Source organism: Sus scrofa, chromosome 18, assembly GCF_054392235.1.
Source record: "Sus scrofa isolate SSC_HxYL_T2T_F1_AM1 chromosome 18, Sscrofa_HxYL_maternal_Yorkshire_Landrace_v2.0, whole genome shotgun sequence".
Classification (NCBI taxonomy): domain Eukaryota; kingdom Metazoa; phylum Chordata; class Mammalia; order Artiodactyla; family Suidae; genus Sus; species Sus scrofa.
In genome coordinates this window covers 64344464-64360833 of record NC_139400.1, presented here as the reverse complement: position 1 = coordinate 64360833, position 16370 = coordinate 64344464, and the positions used below count along the sequence as shown (strand labels likewise).

The following is a 16370-nucleotide window of genomic DNA, read 5'->3' as shown; positions in this document are numbered from 1 at the left end:
CTTCAGTCTCCCTAAACACTAGCAACACTGCCAGCTCTGAGGCTGGGGTCTAAGACTACAGGCAAGGGTGTTCCATCAGGAAGGACCGAGGGGCTTGGAGAAAAGACAAAATGCTTGGTCAGAGAGGATGCTGGAGCTTGAGATCATAAAATAGAGAAAGAAAGAAAAGCAAAGCCCAGCAAGTTAGAATGTGCCAGGTAAGACTGCCTCAGTAAAAGACACAGAGGGCAAGGGGAACGAGGAGCCGGAGGCTTGTCACGGAAGGATTTTCAATCCAAGGTAGGAGGAGATTAGGAATAAAATTTTAGGAGTTCCCACTGTGGCATAACAGGATCAGCGGCGTCCCCAGAGCACTGGGATGAGGGTTCGATCCCCGGCCTGGCACAGTGCGTCTGGGTTCAAGGCTGGACCCTCCCCATCAGGGCAGAGCAAACACAAACGCCATATCCACTGGGTGATTAGCCCTGAATGGATGCTCTGTGAGATGAGCCAATCGCTCTCACTTTAAGTACACACAACCTCAGTCACAGACGACTGTGCGGAGGTCTCTGCACAGTGAGGCTATGAAGGAGAAACACCAAGCGGCTAAGCCTCCAAGAACAGAAAGGGGCGCCCGAACACGCAGGTTTGTGGATTCGAGCAAGCACCTGACTCGACGCAAAGTAAAGCAGGGGAACAACTGAAAATGAAGACGCGGCAGAAGAAACCAAGTCAGATGAACTGCTTTTAACTGGGCATCTCGCCTAGTCTTTGAGGAGGAGGCGCAGGACAGAGGTCTGGGGGCGGACTTGCATCGCGGGAGCAGCACGTCTTTGTCCGCTTTTTACGCAGTTCGGCATCTACCCGAAGGTCTCATTATGACTCCAATATAATATATGCCTCCTTAGAACAAGAATAATCATTCCAGGTTTCTCCAAAATTGGAGGAAAGGCTGCAGGCTATTCAGGAAGCAGCGATAATTTGTGCTCAAACTGACAATAAATATCAAATGGACAGTCATCATTGTCCTGGCTGCTACGGTAATATTAAAAGCTGCCCCGAGCAAAGAACACAGAGAAATCACAAAAGAAGAGATATAGGTGACTAGTAAAGAAAAACACTCAAAATCACTAATAATTCAAAGAAGTTACAAAATAGAACAATGGAATCTCTTTCGCTGTATATCAGATTGGCAAATCGATACCGCGAAACGGGCCTTCGAACGCAGCTGATGCAAATCCGTGTGTTTTCTGGAGAGCAACTTTCCTTGGCAGTATGTGTCCTGAGCCTAAAAAATCATCATCGTCTTTGACCTAGGTGTCCAATCCGGAGAATCAGTGCTAGGAAAACATTCAGGAAGCAAGATAAAAGTCCATGCCCAAAGATTTCTGGCTTCATTACAGTATGATTTATGATAACCGAAAACCGGATACAAGCAGTAATATGAGAATGATTAGGAAAATGAAATTGACCCACAAGATGGAATGCAATGTAACCACTGAAGAACATCTGAGCTAAGATTAGACTTCAATAAGGTAGGGAATTTCATATGCTTTACGATACGGAGTTGAAAAGGGAAACAAAATAGTTGAGATGGCTTTGTACATTCTTTTATTATTGCCTTTTATTATTAGGAAAGGCATGTTTTCTGCCCCCAAAAAGCAGAGAATAAAAGCCAATGAAGGTCAGAAAGGATGCAAATGATCCTGCCCAGATATGAGTATGTGTCAATATTACTGATATTGCTGGTCACTCGGTACACACAGCTTTCCCTGAATACTGTCACATTATACATGATTATATTTCTACCAAAGGAATAAAATCAGACTGTACATATATTTTCATAAAGTTTCCTGATAGAAGCCATCTAGAAAATGCTGGGCATTTTATCTGTCACATCAGAGCAAAGCTGGCAGGCAGGAGCTGGCCTGGCATTCGCAGCTGGGCCATGGCGTTCTCTGGGTGAATATAAATAATTTCACACAACACCGACATCAGACAAGGCCCCCGACCATGCCATGAGGCCACTCCAGAATCACTTCTGGACACAGCCGAAGTTCGAATGTTTTCCAAGCGGCAGAAATGACCCAACGCCTCCCTGTCCTGACTAGCACGAGAGACGGCTGCGTCTTCACCGTCTTCGCTTTGCTTTGGTCCTTCCTCCCTCTAGATAAGGTGTATGCTGATACCTGGTGATGGGGTTATTCTTGCTTCCTGAGAGCATCCGATCTAGAGCCAAGCCCTGCTTCCCTGAACCCTCTCCTACCACCTCTCATCAGCCCAAATCCCGCAATGCCCTCTTTCTAACACCCCCTCTTCCTCATGCGCCACGGGTGTGTTCCTGGAGATCTCTGGCTCCAGGGCACGGACAAAACTAATTCACCCCCACTAGATGCTGAGTTTGTTCAAATTTATGCTGTCGCAAACATCAGAGGAATATTGGCTGGAAAACGAGTAAGAACGCGGAAAGGAAACAAGTAAATGATGGCAGGGATGAAGCCCCAGGTGCATAAAGACAAAGGACGGCAAAATGACCCCACGGTGACACAGACACACACATGTTCTTTCCCTCAAAGAAGGTGGGAAACGCGTTTTCCTACCAAATCACCGTCCTGACGAGTGCTCTTGCAGACTAACTGCTGTCCAGGCAGTGTCTCGCCTCTCCGCTCTTGGAAACACACCACCGTTCCCGAAATTCAGATCCTGTGTGCTCACAGCACCAGCTGATGTGGACCCTCTTACCAAGGTGTGTCCAAGAGACAAAACTGTTCAAGCCAAACAGTCCTGTGAAATAACCGTGATTCAGTCTCTACTGGTGACGCCAACTTATAACTGCCGTAACGCTGACCCCCTTGCAACAGAGAGCCTTATCTTAAAAAAAGAAAAGGGAGGAAAAGCTTCTCAAAGTTAATGACAGTTAGCTATACAGCCTTATCTTTTAAAATTTTTATTTTTTTTTATTGTGGTATAGTTGATGTGCAAGGTTGTATTAGCTTCCGGTATACAGCAAAGTGATTGAGCTAGATAGAGAGGGAGGGAGGGAGGGAGATAAACTCTTTTTAGATTCTTTTCCATTATTGGTCATTGCAGGATACTGCATATAGCTCCCTGTGCTACTCAGCCTTATCTGAGGGGGAGGAGGGAGAGCACTCCCGAGTGCTAAGCGGAGTTTACTGGTATTCAACGCTACAGGAAAGCAGGATGGGCCCTCGAAAGCACACAACGATTCTTGTACAGACAGCAGCTACTTCCAATACTTAGGAACAATCACAGCTCTCTCAACATGCAGAGGAAGATCTTTCAGCAAGGAGCCAAGGACGGTTTGATTGCTCCGAGACGGCAGATGGTAAGCAGAACGTCAGAATCCAGAGGGAAGCTGCAAACAATATGGAAATATTAGCTGAACTCATTAAAGAAAAAAGGCTCCTGTTCTCAACAGGTGTTTGATGGCTGTGAAACAAGGGGGCGTGAGCGCGCGAGTGCGCTTGGCCAGGGATCCATCTCGAGGGTGCCGGGAGGTCCACACACTCATGTGAGAAAAAACAAACCAGCGTTTGAGGCGATGAAATTCATTTGGAAAGCAGTGTGCAATGGCTGTTGTTGAGACTGAAAATGATTTCTATTTTTGGCTTCAGCTGGGTCGGTACATAGAGGAAAACCCCCACCCAAGTGCAGTTTTATCTCACGGCTCTTTTACAACTTGGTTTTACGTGCCTCACAAACACTGGGAAAAGTGACGCTGTGTTACTTACTATCAGTTGGTGGTTTTGAATCAACTTTGGTGTGTTTACAGCATGAGATGAATTTCTAGGAATGGGACCACCACTTACACCAGTGTGGCTAGTAGAAACGAGGGGTTTGTTCACAATGGTTCTACATGCAACTGCGAGGACATAAATTTGGTGGTTGCCTGAGGAGTAACGTCTGAGAAAAATCTGCATGTAGAAAAGCTGCCTGAAATCAAGCATTATTATTCTTGTTCTTATTGGAGAATTATTATTGTCAAGATCCACCGGTTGGTCAGCAGACCATGTGGGGTAGCGGATGTCAAATCTTTTTAACCCTGAAAACCCATTTCCATCTGACCAGGAGATAAGCAGACACATAAGGAAGCACCTCTATATTTCAGTGCAGTACCAGGCTGCCTGGATTCTAAAAAGATTTACATTATTACAAAAAGCTGCTCTGCTGCATTTCTTCCAAAAAGAATTCCAAATGCAATGCACTATTTGCTGATCATTGTTGGCAACTGAGAAGCTAGTTGATGCTACTGTCTCGGTCCTCCGAGTAAAACTGGCCACAAGCCTTCAGCCCTGAACAGTGAAGCGCTTTCCTCATTTCACGCACGCAGGTCCCTGCCTCCTTTGCTGACTGACATTTTCCCGCTTACAAAGCAAGCTGTCCCTGCAGCCGGGTCCCCTCACTCTAGCCCACCACAATGCCAAACAGCTGACTGCCTCGTTTCTAGAAGTGAACTCTGATGCAAAGAGCATCGTGACAAATAATTTGTCAAAGGAGGAGAACCAGTTATTATAACGTATATTTCAAGTTCAAAGGTAAAGGCCACAAGGAGCTCAAGTTCCCCTGCTGACAGAGGAAGGTGAGCAGTTCAAAAAAGAAAAAAAAACCCAGACAAGATCTGCTTGGCAGACTTATTTCTAAGGAAGATACCTCATTGCTATGCTCACACATTAGAATTCTTGCTACACAAGGAGGCTGCAGTTAAAAAAAAAAAAAAAAAATCCATCGATTCACGTGTTTGAAAGCTCTCTCCAATGGCATTCTTAAGAGATGTGCTCTTTCTTTTCCTTTCTTTTTCAACATGGAAACAAAACAGAATTTAGAATAAGCTTTCTATGCTCATGTGTCAAGTCGCAGAGTCCATGAATCCAGCCATGGCATTCAACTACTAAGAAGTTACCTTGAAAAGCTAAAATAAAAGTTTATGCCAGACAGAACTATAGCCTCCTCTTCCTGGTCCCAGGTGGATAAGGGGCTCTCTTGAAAGACCTGAGAAGCTAGAACCTTAAAAAGGAAATAAATGTGTCAAATTCCAGTTTCAGGTTTTTTCTGCTACAATGCTGTTTTGTGGCACTGTTCTGATTACTTAAAAAAATGTTTTTCCAGGAATCAAAATTTTCTAATACAATCAAATCAACTAAAATATTAAAGCAGACATCTCTGTCAAGTAGTATGAAATAACATCACGAATATCTATCTCATTGCAGGACATCCATCTTTCCTAGTTCATTTCCGCAGCTGCTGTGCTGTTTTCATCACTGCTTACAGAAGCTGGCATATAATTCCAAGATGCGTTCAGCTGTCAGTCTGGGGAAGATCAGTGTTCTTCAGGGTTAAGGATGCCTTTTTCCCACATCACACCTTCCTCTGGCTAGTCCTCGCTCCAATTGTTTTTTTCTGTTTCTTTTTAGGAACACAGCTGTGGATATGGACGTTCCCAGGCTAGGGGCTGAACTGGAGCTGCAGCCGCTGGCCTCTGCCTCAGTCATAGCAACAACAGATCTGAGCGGTATCTGAGACCTACACCACAGCTCACGGCAATGCTGGATCCTTAACCCACCGAGCAAGGCCAGGGATCGAACCTGCATCTTCACGGATACTAGTGGGGTTCATAACCTGCTGAGCCACAACAGGAATGCCCCCAATTTTTCCTTTTTTATTGAAGATAAAATTATTTCTTGAAGGCAGGACGTCATAACCTCTCAGTATAGGGTATTTGTCTTTGCCCCCCCCCCATATGATCTGCTATCTACTCTAAACAGAGAAGTCTTACAGCACATGATTATTGCAAGGTTATCACCATTTGCTAAATGGTGGACTCTACACACCTGTTCTGCTTAGTGGATGGTGCTGGTTGAAAACTGCGGTTGGAATGATCGGAGTTGTGATTGGGGCAATGCAGTCTTTGTTTTTCTCATTTTTTCAAAGGAATAAAATGCCATAATTCTGTTTTAAGAAATTTTTTGAAAAGTAGTTCATCCTAAAAATTTTCTAATGCCTTAAAAAAGAAGAGTCTTTTCACAATAGTATCTTTCTTAATATTAAAAAACATTATAGTGTAGTCGATTTACAGCGTTGTGCCAGTTTCTGCTGCACAGTGACCCAGTCACACACACACACACACATTCTTTTCCTCATCCTGTCTTCCATCACGTTCTCTCACGAGAGACTGGGTATGGTTCCCTGGGCTGCCCGGCAGGACCTCATGTCGTCTCCATTCTAAATGTAATAGTTTGCATCTGCTAACCCCCAACTGCCCCTCCAACCCACTCCCTCCCCCTCCCACTTGGCAACCACAGGTCAACTCTGTGTCCCTAAGTCTGTTTCTGTTTGGTAGATAGATTCATTTGTGCCACATTTTAGATTCCACATATAAGTGATATCATATGGTTTCTGTCTTTCTCTTTCTGATTTCACTTAGGATGAGAATCTCTAGTTGCATCCATGTTGCTGCAAATGGCATTATTTTGTTCTCACAATAGTATCTCTTTCTTTATGTTAACTTCCAAAAGCCTTTTTCTTAGTTTTTAAAATCAAAGTTGCATTCTTTAATAAAATCAGAAATATTTCCTGAAATATCTTCAACTAAACAAATCTATTTTAAAAGAGAGAACACAGTAGTGCCAAACTCGTACAGCGCAAGTGATCTTTGAAGGTGCATACCATACACAGAGCGAAGGAAGAACTCTCTGGAGAGTTTTTCAGAAGACATCAGGCTGGTGCCCATACCGGAAATCTCCAATTTAACGCTACACAAAGAAATCACTATAGTTTAGTGAATAAACACTACTTTTTTACCACTCATAAAATACTTATTTATATAATAAACTTTCATGAATCCAGAGAAATCAGTCAATAGCCTGTATGTTACAAGTCCCTGAAGAAGGCACATTTATATACCAGTGTTTCTTAAACCTCTACGGTAAGCAGGAGAAATTATAATGGCTTTTAAAGGGAAAAAACTCAAAATAATCAGAATATCTTCCAAAGAGTTAATCTGTTGGTCATCCCATAAGTAACTGTAGCAAAATTAGTGGCTCTAAACCTACATGGGGTACAAGGACAGATACACAGATCAACAGAACTGAAAGTCTAGAAATAAATCCTAACATTTACAGTTAACTGATTTTTGACAAAGGGCCCAAGACAATGGCAAAAGAACAGTCTTTTCAACAAATGGCACTGGGACAACTGGATGTCCACGTGCAAAAGGATGACTTGAGACCCATCCCAAACACCATACACAAAAATTAACTCAACGTGGATTGAGAGCTGAATTTTAAAGGTTAAAACTAGAAAACTCTTGGAAGGAAACATAAGCATAAATCTTCATGACCCTGGATCTGGCAGTGACTTCACAGATCCAATGCCAAAAGCACAAGCATCAACGGAAAAAAGAAAACACTAATACATAAATGGCATTCCACCAAAATTAAAGATTTTTGTACTTCAAATGACACCATCAATAAAGTAAAAAGACAACTCATGGGCGAGGAGCAAGTATTTGCAAATCACACATTGAAAAGGGACGTGAATCCAGAATACATACAACAATTTCACAACTGCGTCATAAAAAGACAAAGAACCCAATCAAAGAATGCGCAAAGAAGTCTGGGGTTAGTAGAGGCAAACTATTCCATTTAGGATGGCTAAGCAATGAGGTCCTACTGCACAGCACAGGGACTCTATCCAGTCGCTTGTGATGGGCCTGATGGAACACGATGGACGATGACATGAGAAACAGGGCACCTGGATCTGTAACTGGGTCACTTGCCTGTGCAGCAGAAACCGACAGAAACCGACAACGTAAATCAACTATAATAACCTTTTTCTTTAAAATGGGCAAAGAATTTGAATAGATATTTCACCAAAGAAGACAGGCAAATAGCCAATAAGCACATGAAAAGATGCTCAATATCATTAGTCATTAGGAAAATGCAAGTCAAAATAAAAATGAGACACCACTTCCCACTCGCCAGATGGCTACAATCAAAAAGACAGATAAAAATGAGTGTGGGCTGGGAGCTTCCCTCGTGGCTCAAGGCAACAAACCCGACTAGGATCCATGAGGACATGGGTTCAATCCCTGACCCCAATCAGTGGGTTAAGGATCCAGCATTGCCGTGAGCTGTGGTGTAGGTCCCAGATGCAGCGTGGATCTGGCATTGCTGTGGCTGTGTGTAGGCAGGCAGCTGTAGCTCTGATTCTACCCCTAGCCTGGGAACTTCCATATGCCCTGCGTGCAGCCATAAAATAATAAAATAAAATAAAATAAAATAAAAATTTAAAACAAAAATGAGTGTGAGTGAGAATGTGGAGAAAGTGAAACCCTCCCACATTGCTGGGGGAATGTCTGATGGTGCAGGCACTTTGGAAAACAGTGTGACAGCTCTGCAAAGTGTTTAACACAGAGTTACCACATGATCCAACCATTCCACACCTGAGGGATGAAAATACATGGCTGCATAAAACGTTAGACATGCATGTTCACGACAGCATGATTCATAATGGTCAAAGGCGGAAGGGGCCCAAATGCCCATCAGCTGGTAAGTGCTAAATAAGTTACATCCACACAATGAGATATAATTCCGCCACAAAAGGCATGAAGTACCAAGACACGCCACAACACGGCAGCACCTGGAAAGCCAAGGAAAGGAGCCAGAAACAAAGGCCCCCACTTGGTGTGTGATTCCATTTACGCGAACTGTCCAGGGCTTAATGAAACAGCCCCATCAGGCAAACCCACGGGGAAATGCGATACATTAGTGGTTCCTTGGCGCTGGAAGCAGGGGAGGGACAGGAAGTGACTGCGACCGGCACGAGGTTTCCGCACTGGGGTGACGAAAATGCTCTAAACCTAGATGACCGCGCCGGCGGCAGGGGGCGGTAACGCCCGAGAAACCATGGAACTGCACCCCTTCAACTGTGCACTGCGGTACGCAAACCACACATCAATAAAGCAGTTAAAACATCTAGAAAGAAACGACTTGGTATCACTTACCTTAACATGTGGATTCTTCACTTCAAAATATCACACATCCACCTTTATCCAGCCCAAGATCCTCAGGCCCTTTATAGCTGACACGAACCCTTTGGTGTGGCGTCTTTTCGTTTTTCAATTATTGTAATCCAGAAATTCTAACTTAACAATACCATTTTTTAAAGGTTCTTCACCAGACTGCCTGAACTGTTTTTATTCTGTACACATGTCATTGAACATCTTTTTCGTGCTTGGGAAGAAACGTCTACACCTGCACGTCTGGAGAGGGAGCAGGGAAAAGGAGGAAAGCGACAGTCCCTCTTAGAACCACCGAACGCGGACACACTCACCAGGCCTTAGGGACAACCAAAGAGGCAAAGCAAGTCTCTGCTGCTCTCGCCTCTTCAGCTTTCAGCGAATTCCTCTCATTTCACTGCTTATCACGATGTACGTCTTTGCATAAATTCCAACTTCCTCTCCTGTGACCTTGCCAGCGCCTGGATCCTGGACCTATACTGCTGTCCATACAACTGTATGGATCCGAGTCTGCTCAATGAGCTCCGGCCCCAAACAGCTGCATTCGCAAGGTCCTTCCTACCGTGCTAAGTGCTAAGCAGGAGGATGAAGAACGTGCGATTAAACGACGCAGTTACCCGGGCATCTGCAGGGCGACCAACTACCGCAGCAAACTGGATGAGGCTGCAGGTGCCCTCATGGTATAAAGGAAATTACTAACCACCACCAGTAAGCTCACTATGAGAACACAAACCAACACAGAAAAATCCCACCAAAGTTCAAGTCCACGGGCATCACCACCATATTACCTCTAACGTGTTCTCTTGCACCAACACCCGCAGAACACAGCAGACAACTGCGCGAGCTCTAACTTCCGCAACCTCGAAGGGGGAACTCAAAATGCCACCCCACACGAGGACAATACTTAAACCAAAGTGATTTATCAGTATTTTAAGTTGGCAACATTTTTACAAGGCTTTGCTTTTAAGAAGGGCAGCAGACATTTCAGAAGCAGATCCTCCAGCCCCAGTCAAGCCTTCAGATGAGCACAGCCCTGGTCAAAATCTAGACTGAAATCTCTTGAGAGACCCTGAGCCAGAACCATACAGGAAAGCCAGTCTTTAATCTCTGAAACTGTGAGATAAGGAAAGTTTCTTGCTTTAGGCCCCAGAAAAATCAAACGAAACCCAGTGACCCAGCATTTTTTATCCCCATTTTTAAATAAAAAATGCATGGGTTTAAATTACACCTAAGTAATGTATGCTGTATCTCTTTAAAATTTCCTAACTAGAGAAGTGTTTAGTAAAGAAATAACTTGAACAAGAAGAATTTTAAAGATACTCTTTTCAACAAAGACAAGTAAGGGAGATTTTTTTTTTTTGCTTTTTTTTTCCTTCAGTAATGAATCAGCTGCAGGCCCAAGATATATTAGTGTAAATCCTTAATTCCCACTGATTAACCCCAGAGACATTTTTATATGAAGCTAGCGATACTAGCGCCCAAGGATAACAAAGAACCGTGGGGAGAGGAGGGAAGGAGCGGGTTCTTAACCAGCAGTCGGAGCTGGTGTCGTCTTGGCTTTCTGCTGTGGAATGGAACTGGGATCTACAGGACCCGCCACTCGACCAACCGTTACACTGAACTCAAACCAGTGCTTGGAAGACGTCGGCTGAGGCAAACCAGTAGGCGTTCCTGCCCTATCATCCATGGGAACAGTGGACCAAGGGAAAAAAACAATAGACAGCTATCCTAAAACTCCAAAACCATTTGGTAGATGAACCGCAAAGCAGCCATTCCATAGCTACACCTGCTACAGAAATAACCAGACAGCCTCCTCCTGACCGAATGTGAAAGAACAGAGTTCCAGCGCCGTGACAGCGTTTGTTAAAAAAATGGTTCTAAAAAACATCAGTGAATAAAAACAAAAAAATCCACTTGTTCTATAAACAGATTCTTTCATTTTATTTATTTTTTTTATTTTTTATTTATTTTTTTGTCTTTTTGCCATTTCTTGGGCCGCTCCCTCGGCAATATGGAGGTTCCCAGGTTAGGGATCGAATTGGAGCCGCAGCCACTGGCCTACGCCAGAGCCACAGCAACACAGGATCCGAGCCGCGTCTGTGACCTACACCACAGCTCACGGCAACACCGGATCGTTGACCCACTAAGCAAGGGCAGGGATCGAACCCACAACCTCATGGTTCCTAGTCGGATTCGTTAACCACTGCGCCACGACGGGAACTCCCCAGATTCTTTCATTTTAAAATTTACTCTATCTGCAAACATGTAAATGAACAGAAGCATTATTTTACTCTCTTATTTTTTAAATAGCACTAAGACAATAAAATATGCGAGGACCATGCCAGTAAAAAATAGCCAAAATTGTTCTAAAACTTTATCAAGTCTTGCAAGAGATTTTCTACGAGGGGGAAAAACCACTGGTTTAACTGCTCTTTTGTTATTTTCAAATGCTCCCTTTTTCTGTGGAAGGGACACCATTTCAAAGCCTAGATGGCAGTCTGAGGAACATCCCCGCGTCTGCCCTGTACCTACTCCAGAGGCGCCGTAGGGAGGGGTCCTGGGGCCACCCCTCCCCCAACGGAGGACGGGGCTCCAGTTTCACCACGCTGTGCTGTCTCAGATTTTCTCCTAATGAAGGGTCAGACATTTAAAATCTGAAGGATACATTTTGGGTTTTTTTTTTTTTTTTTTGGATTTTTAGAGCTGCACCCACAGCAAATGGAAGTTCCCAGGTTAGGGGTTGAATTGGAGCTGCAGCCGCCAGCCTGCACCACAGTCACAGCAACACCGGATCCTTAACCCACTGAGTGAGGCCAGGGATCGAACCCACATCCTCGTGGATACTAGTTGGGTTTATTACCACTGCGCTACCACGGGACCTCCAAGGGTTAATTTAAGAGCCAAAAGCATCCCCTCCAAGGCTGCATCCGAGGGTCGACACGCAGTGCTTACCTTCTTGCCGCCGGTCACGAACTGCTTGCAGCTGGACCTCAGGAAATGTGGATGCACGGCGATGATCTACGAGGAAACACAGACAGGAGGCGGGTCAGGAGGCACCGCGACCGCCGGACCGCGAGCAGCAGCACCGCCTGCTCCTGGCCCGCTTCAGAAGGGACCCGCTCAGGTCATGCTTTGCACCAACCGAGGAGGAGTCTGGCCCTGGTGTGAAAGGCCGTCTGCAGGAAGCCAGGTCCGAACTAAAAGATGAGAGGGAACAGTTCTGGTTTCTGTGAGGGGGACCCTCGGCAGGGGCGCCCCTCTTTGGAGAGAGCAGAGAAGTCAATCAAGGCAGCGAGATGTCACCAATGGCTGGAACCGAATGCCCTTCACAGAAGGAACCCGGCGAGGGAACTCGACCATCTGCCGGTCCAGATGCCGTCCAGAGACGGCGCCCAGAGCAGAAAGGGGCTGGCAAGGCAGCCTCGCCGGCAGCTGACAAAGTGACCCGTGGGCCCCGTCACAGGACAGACCCCGGAGCTGCGGGACCAAGAGCCACGGGCTCAGTGCCCAGGACCTCCCCCGCACCTCTGGGCCCCGGGCCTCACGCCTCCTCCCGATCTCCGGCCGGCCCCGACCCAGGCTGCTCCAGCCCCCGTCACCGCTCACCTGCCAGGGGCCTTCGGAAGGTCTGTGGCTGCCTGCGCTCAACGCCAGCCCGTCTCCGAGGTCCCCTTCCAGACCTGTCAGCCTGCCTCCTTCTAACCCCCATGTTCTGTGACGCAGCATCCTCACGGCTGCGGCTCGGGCTCCATCCCTGGCCTGGGAACTTGCGCTCGCCACGGGCGCAGCCAAAAACCCAAAAAACCAAACCACTTGGCTAATCCATCCTAGACCCTAATGGCATCATTTATGCAGGCTACTGTTGCACACTTACACCTTCTCACGAGAGCCCTTTCGTTCTCTCACACCGCACAGCCCTAGACGGCACCGCTCTGCCAGGTGCCGTGTGCCTCAACCGCAGGACCGACCCTTCCTCCTCTCCGCCCGGGAGCCAACACAGATGCCAGGCTCCCTGCCCTGGACAGCGGCTCCCTTGCGGCCCAACCGAGCAACACTTGTCTCACGGCTCGATCCAAGGCCTCTCCCCTCCCCACGCGGTGGATCCCAGCCCTTAGCGCCGCCCCTTGGCACGTGCTCCGTTTCTCTTCTTTTCAACCTGTCCCCCTCTGCTGACTTGTTACCACCCACCGAGACACGGTGGGCAGAAATCCCCCGGACTCCGGCCCTCCCTGCATCGAGCAGGCGCACCTCCCGCCCTCGTGACCTGATTTTCTGAGAAGGGTCTACACTGCTTGTTTCCACTTCTTCAGCTTCCTGTGACTCCCCGATACGTGCTGAGCCTCCTGCTCTCAGGCTGCTCTCGTGAAGGTGCTGTGGGCCCCAGTTCCCAACAAAGCGCCCCGCTGCAGCCCTCACCTCACGGGATTGGGGAGCCCCTTTCACGCGCTACCCACGCCTTCTTTCTAGAAACGCCCTCTCCTCTGGCCTCCTGGACACCCCTCTTCCAGACCTCCTCCCAGCCGCACCTCGTTCTTGGATTCCTCGCTGACCGCCCAGTCCCGCTTCCTGAATCTTTACATCAGTTCCGAGAATGTCACCAGCAGCCCTCTCTGCTCCCTCTGTGGTTGGGTCCCATCTTTAAAGCAGTTGCATCTCACGCCGCCACCGTCAGCAAGTTGGTGGTTTTAGGGCCCATCTCCACGCTGAGCTCCCCGTTCACGTTTTCAAAACCCCACAGCATTTCCAGCGGATGTGCCGCAGTTATCCAGACTCAAGACCTAAGCGGCCACGTCCTTCCTCAAACCAACCCCCGCCGCAACCGAGGGCGCCCCACACACCACCGCCTAAGCAAGAGCCTGGATGCTCCCTCAGCTCCCCGATCTTTCATCACGCTCGGCCGAGCCATCCCTCAGGCTTATTACATCTGCCTCCTCCAGGCCTTTTCAATTCATTCCTTCGGCTCCACGTGAACACCGGCCACTGCTCTCTTCACTGAGCTCCTGTAACACCCGGCCCAGGGTTCAGCGTTAACCTGCTGCATTGTCTCCCGTGCCCAGCCACTCTCCTGCTCAAATCCTCCTCCGTTCTGGCAGGGCTGGCTTCCTAAATACACATCAGATCCTATCTCTCCTTTACCTGGCGATCAATAAGTGTCTGAATAAACACACACAAAAAGAATGGCCTCTTCTTTAACGGCCATAATAGCCATGCAACCACCACCACTGTTGCCTGAAACTGGTCCTCCCGCCTCGGTCTGTCAGCCCGCCCATCCATACCGTGTGCAGCTGCCCTATTAGTCTTCCTTAGGCTTAGCTCCGTGTACGCCACTTCCTTGCTCCTCAACGTTCAATAACTTCCACTTATCTACCAGACGGAGTCCAAATTCCTTAGCCTGAATAGAAAGCCAGCCTCGAGCTGCCTGCCCAGCTCTTCTGCCCCGTCAGTATTTTATGCACCATCTACACTGGCCTGGGTGCCACTTCCTCAACACAATGTGAGCATCCCGGCCTCTCGTCTCTATCACACTGCTCTCCGCACGTGCAAAGTCAGCTTTTCTCCATCCGCCCATCCTGTCCATTCATTACAGCCAGTCAATCACTTCACCTGTGGAGTCATCACTAACCAAGAACGGCTATAAGTAACTTTCCACAGCTTTCCAGACTCCTTAATACTATTTTTACCTCTTTGGGTCTTTAACCACAGACTCTGTGTGTGTGTGTGTGTGTGTGTGTGTGTGAGATCCTCATCCACCACGACAAGAGATTCCTGAGGACAGACTGAGATCACAGCCACGTCATATACGCCCTGTGCCCCTTCAAGCATCAAACAGTATCTGCACATTGAAAGGGATGCACAGACGCCTATGGCAAATTTAACGCGAGACTGGTAGGGCTCAAAGTATTGCCATCTTATTGCCTTTGTTGAGAAACTCCTTCAAAAAATTAAAACGAACTGGATACTTACTTTAATGGGACAGTCGAAAGTCTCATGAAATTCTTCTCCAGAATACAGTCCAAACACCTGAACCTAAAAAACACATGGATCCTGTGAGTTCACCGTGACAGTAACAGAGAAGGCTGCGGACTCGGTGAGAAACACACTCTCAACAAAAAAGACGACCACGGGGTTGTCGCCAGCCCTTGTGATCCCATTAAATAGTCACTGTGCCCAATCCCATCAGCGTGAGAATACGCCACTGCAATTAAGTTCATGCAGGCATCTCGGGCACAGAGTTCCCTCTGCACACCACAAATGTTTTATCAAATGGACGCTGACTTTAAAAATGAAATAGACATGAGCAAGTTATTCATACTCTTATCAACTTCCCATAGGCTATTTCTAAAAGGAGTTATTTATTCCTTCCCCTGACGGAAAAGGGACCATGCAGGTCAAAGCAGCAGCGAGAGATCAGGTGAGCGGCACTCCATCTGCAATCTTTTCCTGAATCTGCTGAGAAGACAGGCATGTGAGATTCACGTTTCTAATTAGCAGCGCCTCCCTCGAAGGAGTTTAATCTTTTCCCTCAACGCTTTATTTTTTAAATGGAATAATATACATGTTCAGCTGAATAATAGACAAGGGAATGTATAGATTTAGAGCCTGACAGATTTTTATGACAGGAACGCATCCCTGCGACGACCACCCAGGTCACGACGGAGACTGAAGACGCATCTCTGCGCCTCGACCCATCCACGCGCAGCCTCACCAACGAGCCGCCCTGGAAATCTGTCACCACAGGTAAGCTGTGCAGGTGTTTGGACTGTGCTGTGTTTGGACTCTATGTAAGCAGAATCACAAACGCTTTCCCTGGCTTCTTTCAGGTGCCGTTTTCTTGCTGGCATCTATCCTCACTGTTACGAACCGTGATAGCTGGTTCTCTGTCATGCCACATAGTATTTCATGGTATTTCACTGCGGTTTGTATCCATCTTCCCGGATCATTTGGCCTGTTTCCTGATTGAGGCTATTACGAACAAGGCTGCAGCGACACTCTTTACAAGTCCTCTGGTACCTGGACACGCCCAGCTCTGAAGGAGGTGGACGCAGGAATGGAACTGTTGAGTCGCAGGCTATGCATTTGTTTGCGTCTCTACCAGAAAGCCAAACTCTTTCACGAGGTTGTTCTGATCAATTACACTCTCACCAGCACAGCCTACGAATTCCAGGAGCTCTCGAACCCTTGGAAATAGCTGCTGGGGACACGGAGAACTATTCCCCCCCACTTGTGAGGTCTCATGCTTTTTTCCAGTCTCTAGAAGAGTGGTCTTAATTCCTGTCTAGGTTTTGTAAGACTTCACCCGTGAAGCCATCGGGTCTAATGGCTCTAAGTGAGAGAGGTTTTAATTACAAATTTA

General features: G+C 47.0%; 1 protein-coding gene across 5 annotated transcripts in view; it reads right to left on the bottom strand.

Annotated features, from left to right (window-relative positions):
* VPS41 (VPS41 subunit of HOPS complex) overlaps positions 1 to 16370 on the bottom strand; it is a 165015-nt gene that overhangs the window by 71957 nt on the left and 76688 nt on the right. For 3 of the 5 annotated variants that reach the window (XR_014833344.1, XM_085004958.1, XM_003134906.7), the window contains exons 6-7: positions 14981 to 15043; positions 11969 to 12034 (exon numbers count right to left, since the gene is read on the bottom strand). The exons of the other annotated variants lie outside the window; for them this stretch is intronic. Coding sequence is in view for 2 of the 3 variants with exons in the window: in XM_085004958.1 (XP_084861084.1) it covers positions 11969 to 12034; positions 14981 to 15043 (129 nt within the window). In the remaining variant the exon portion in view is untranslated. The remainder of the gene's footprint in view (positions 1 to 11968; positions 12035 to 14980; positions 15044 to 16370) is intronic. 5 annotated transcript variants of the gene reach the window in all.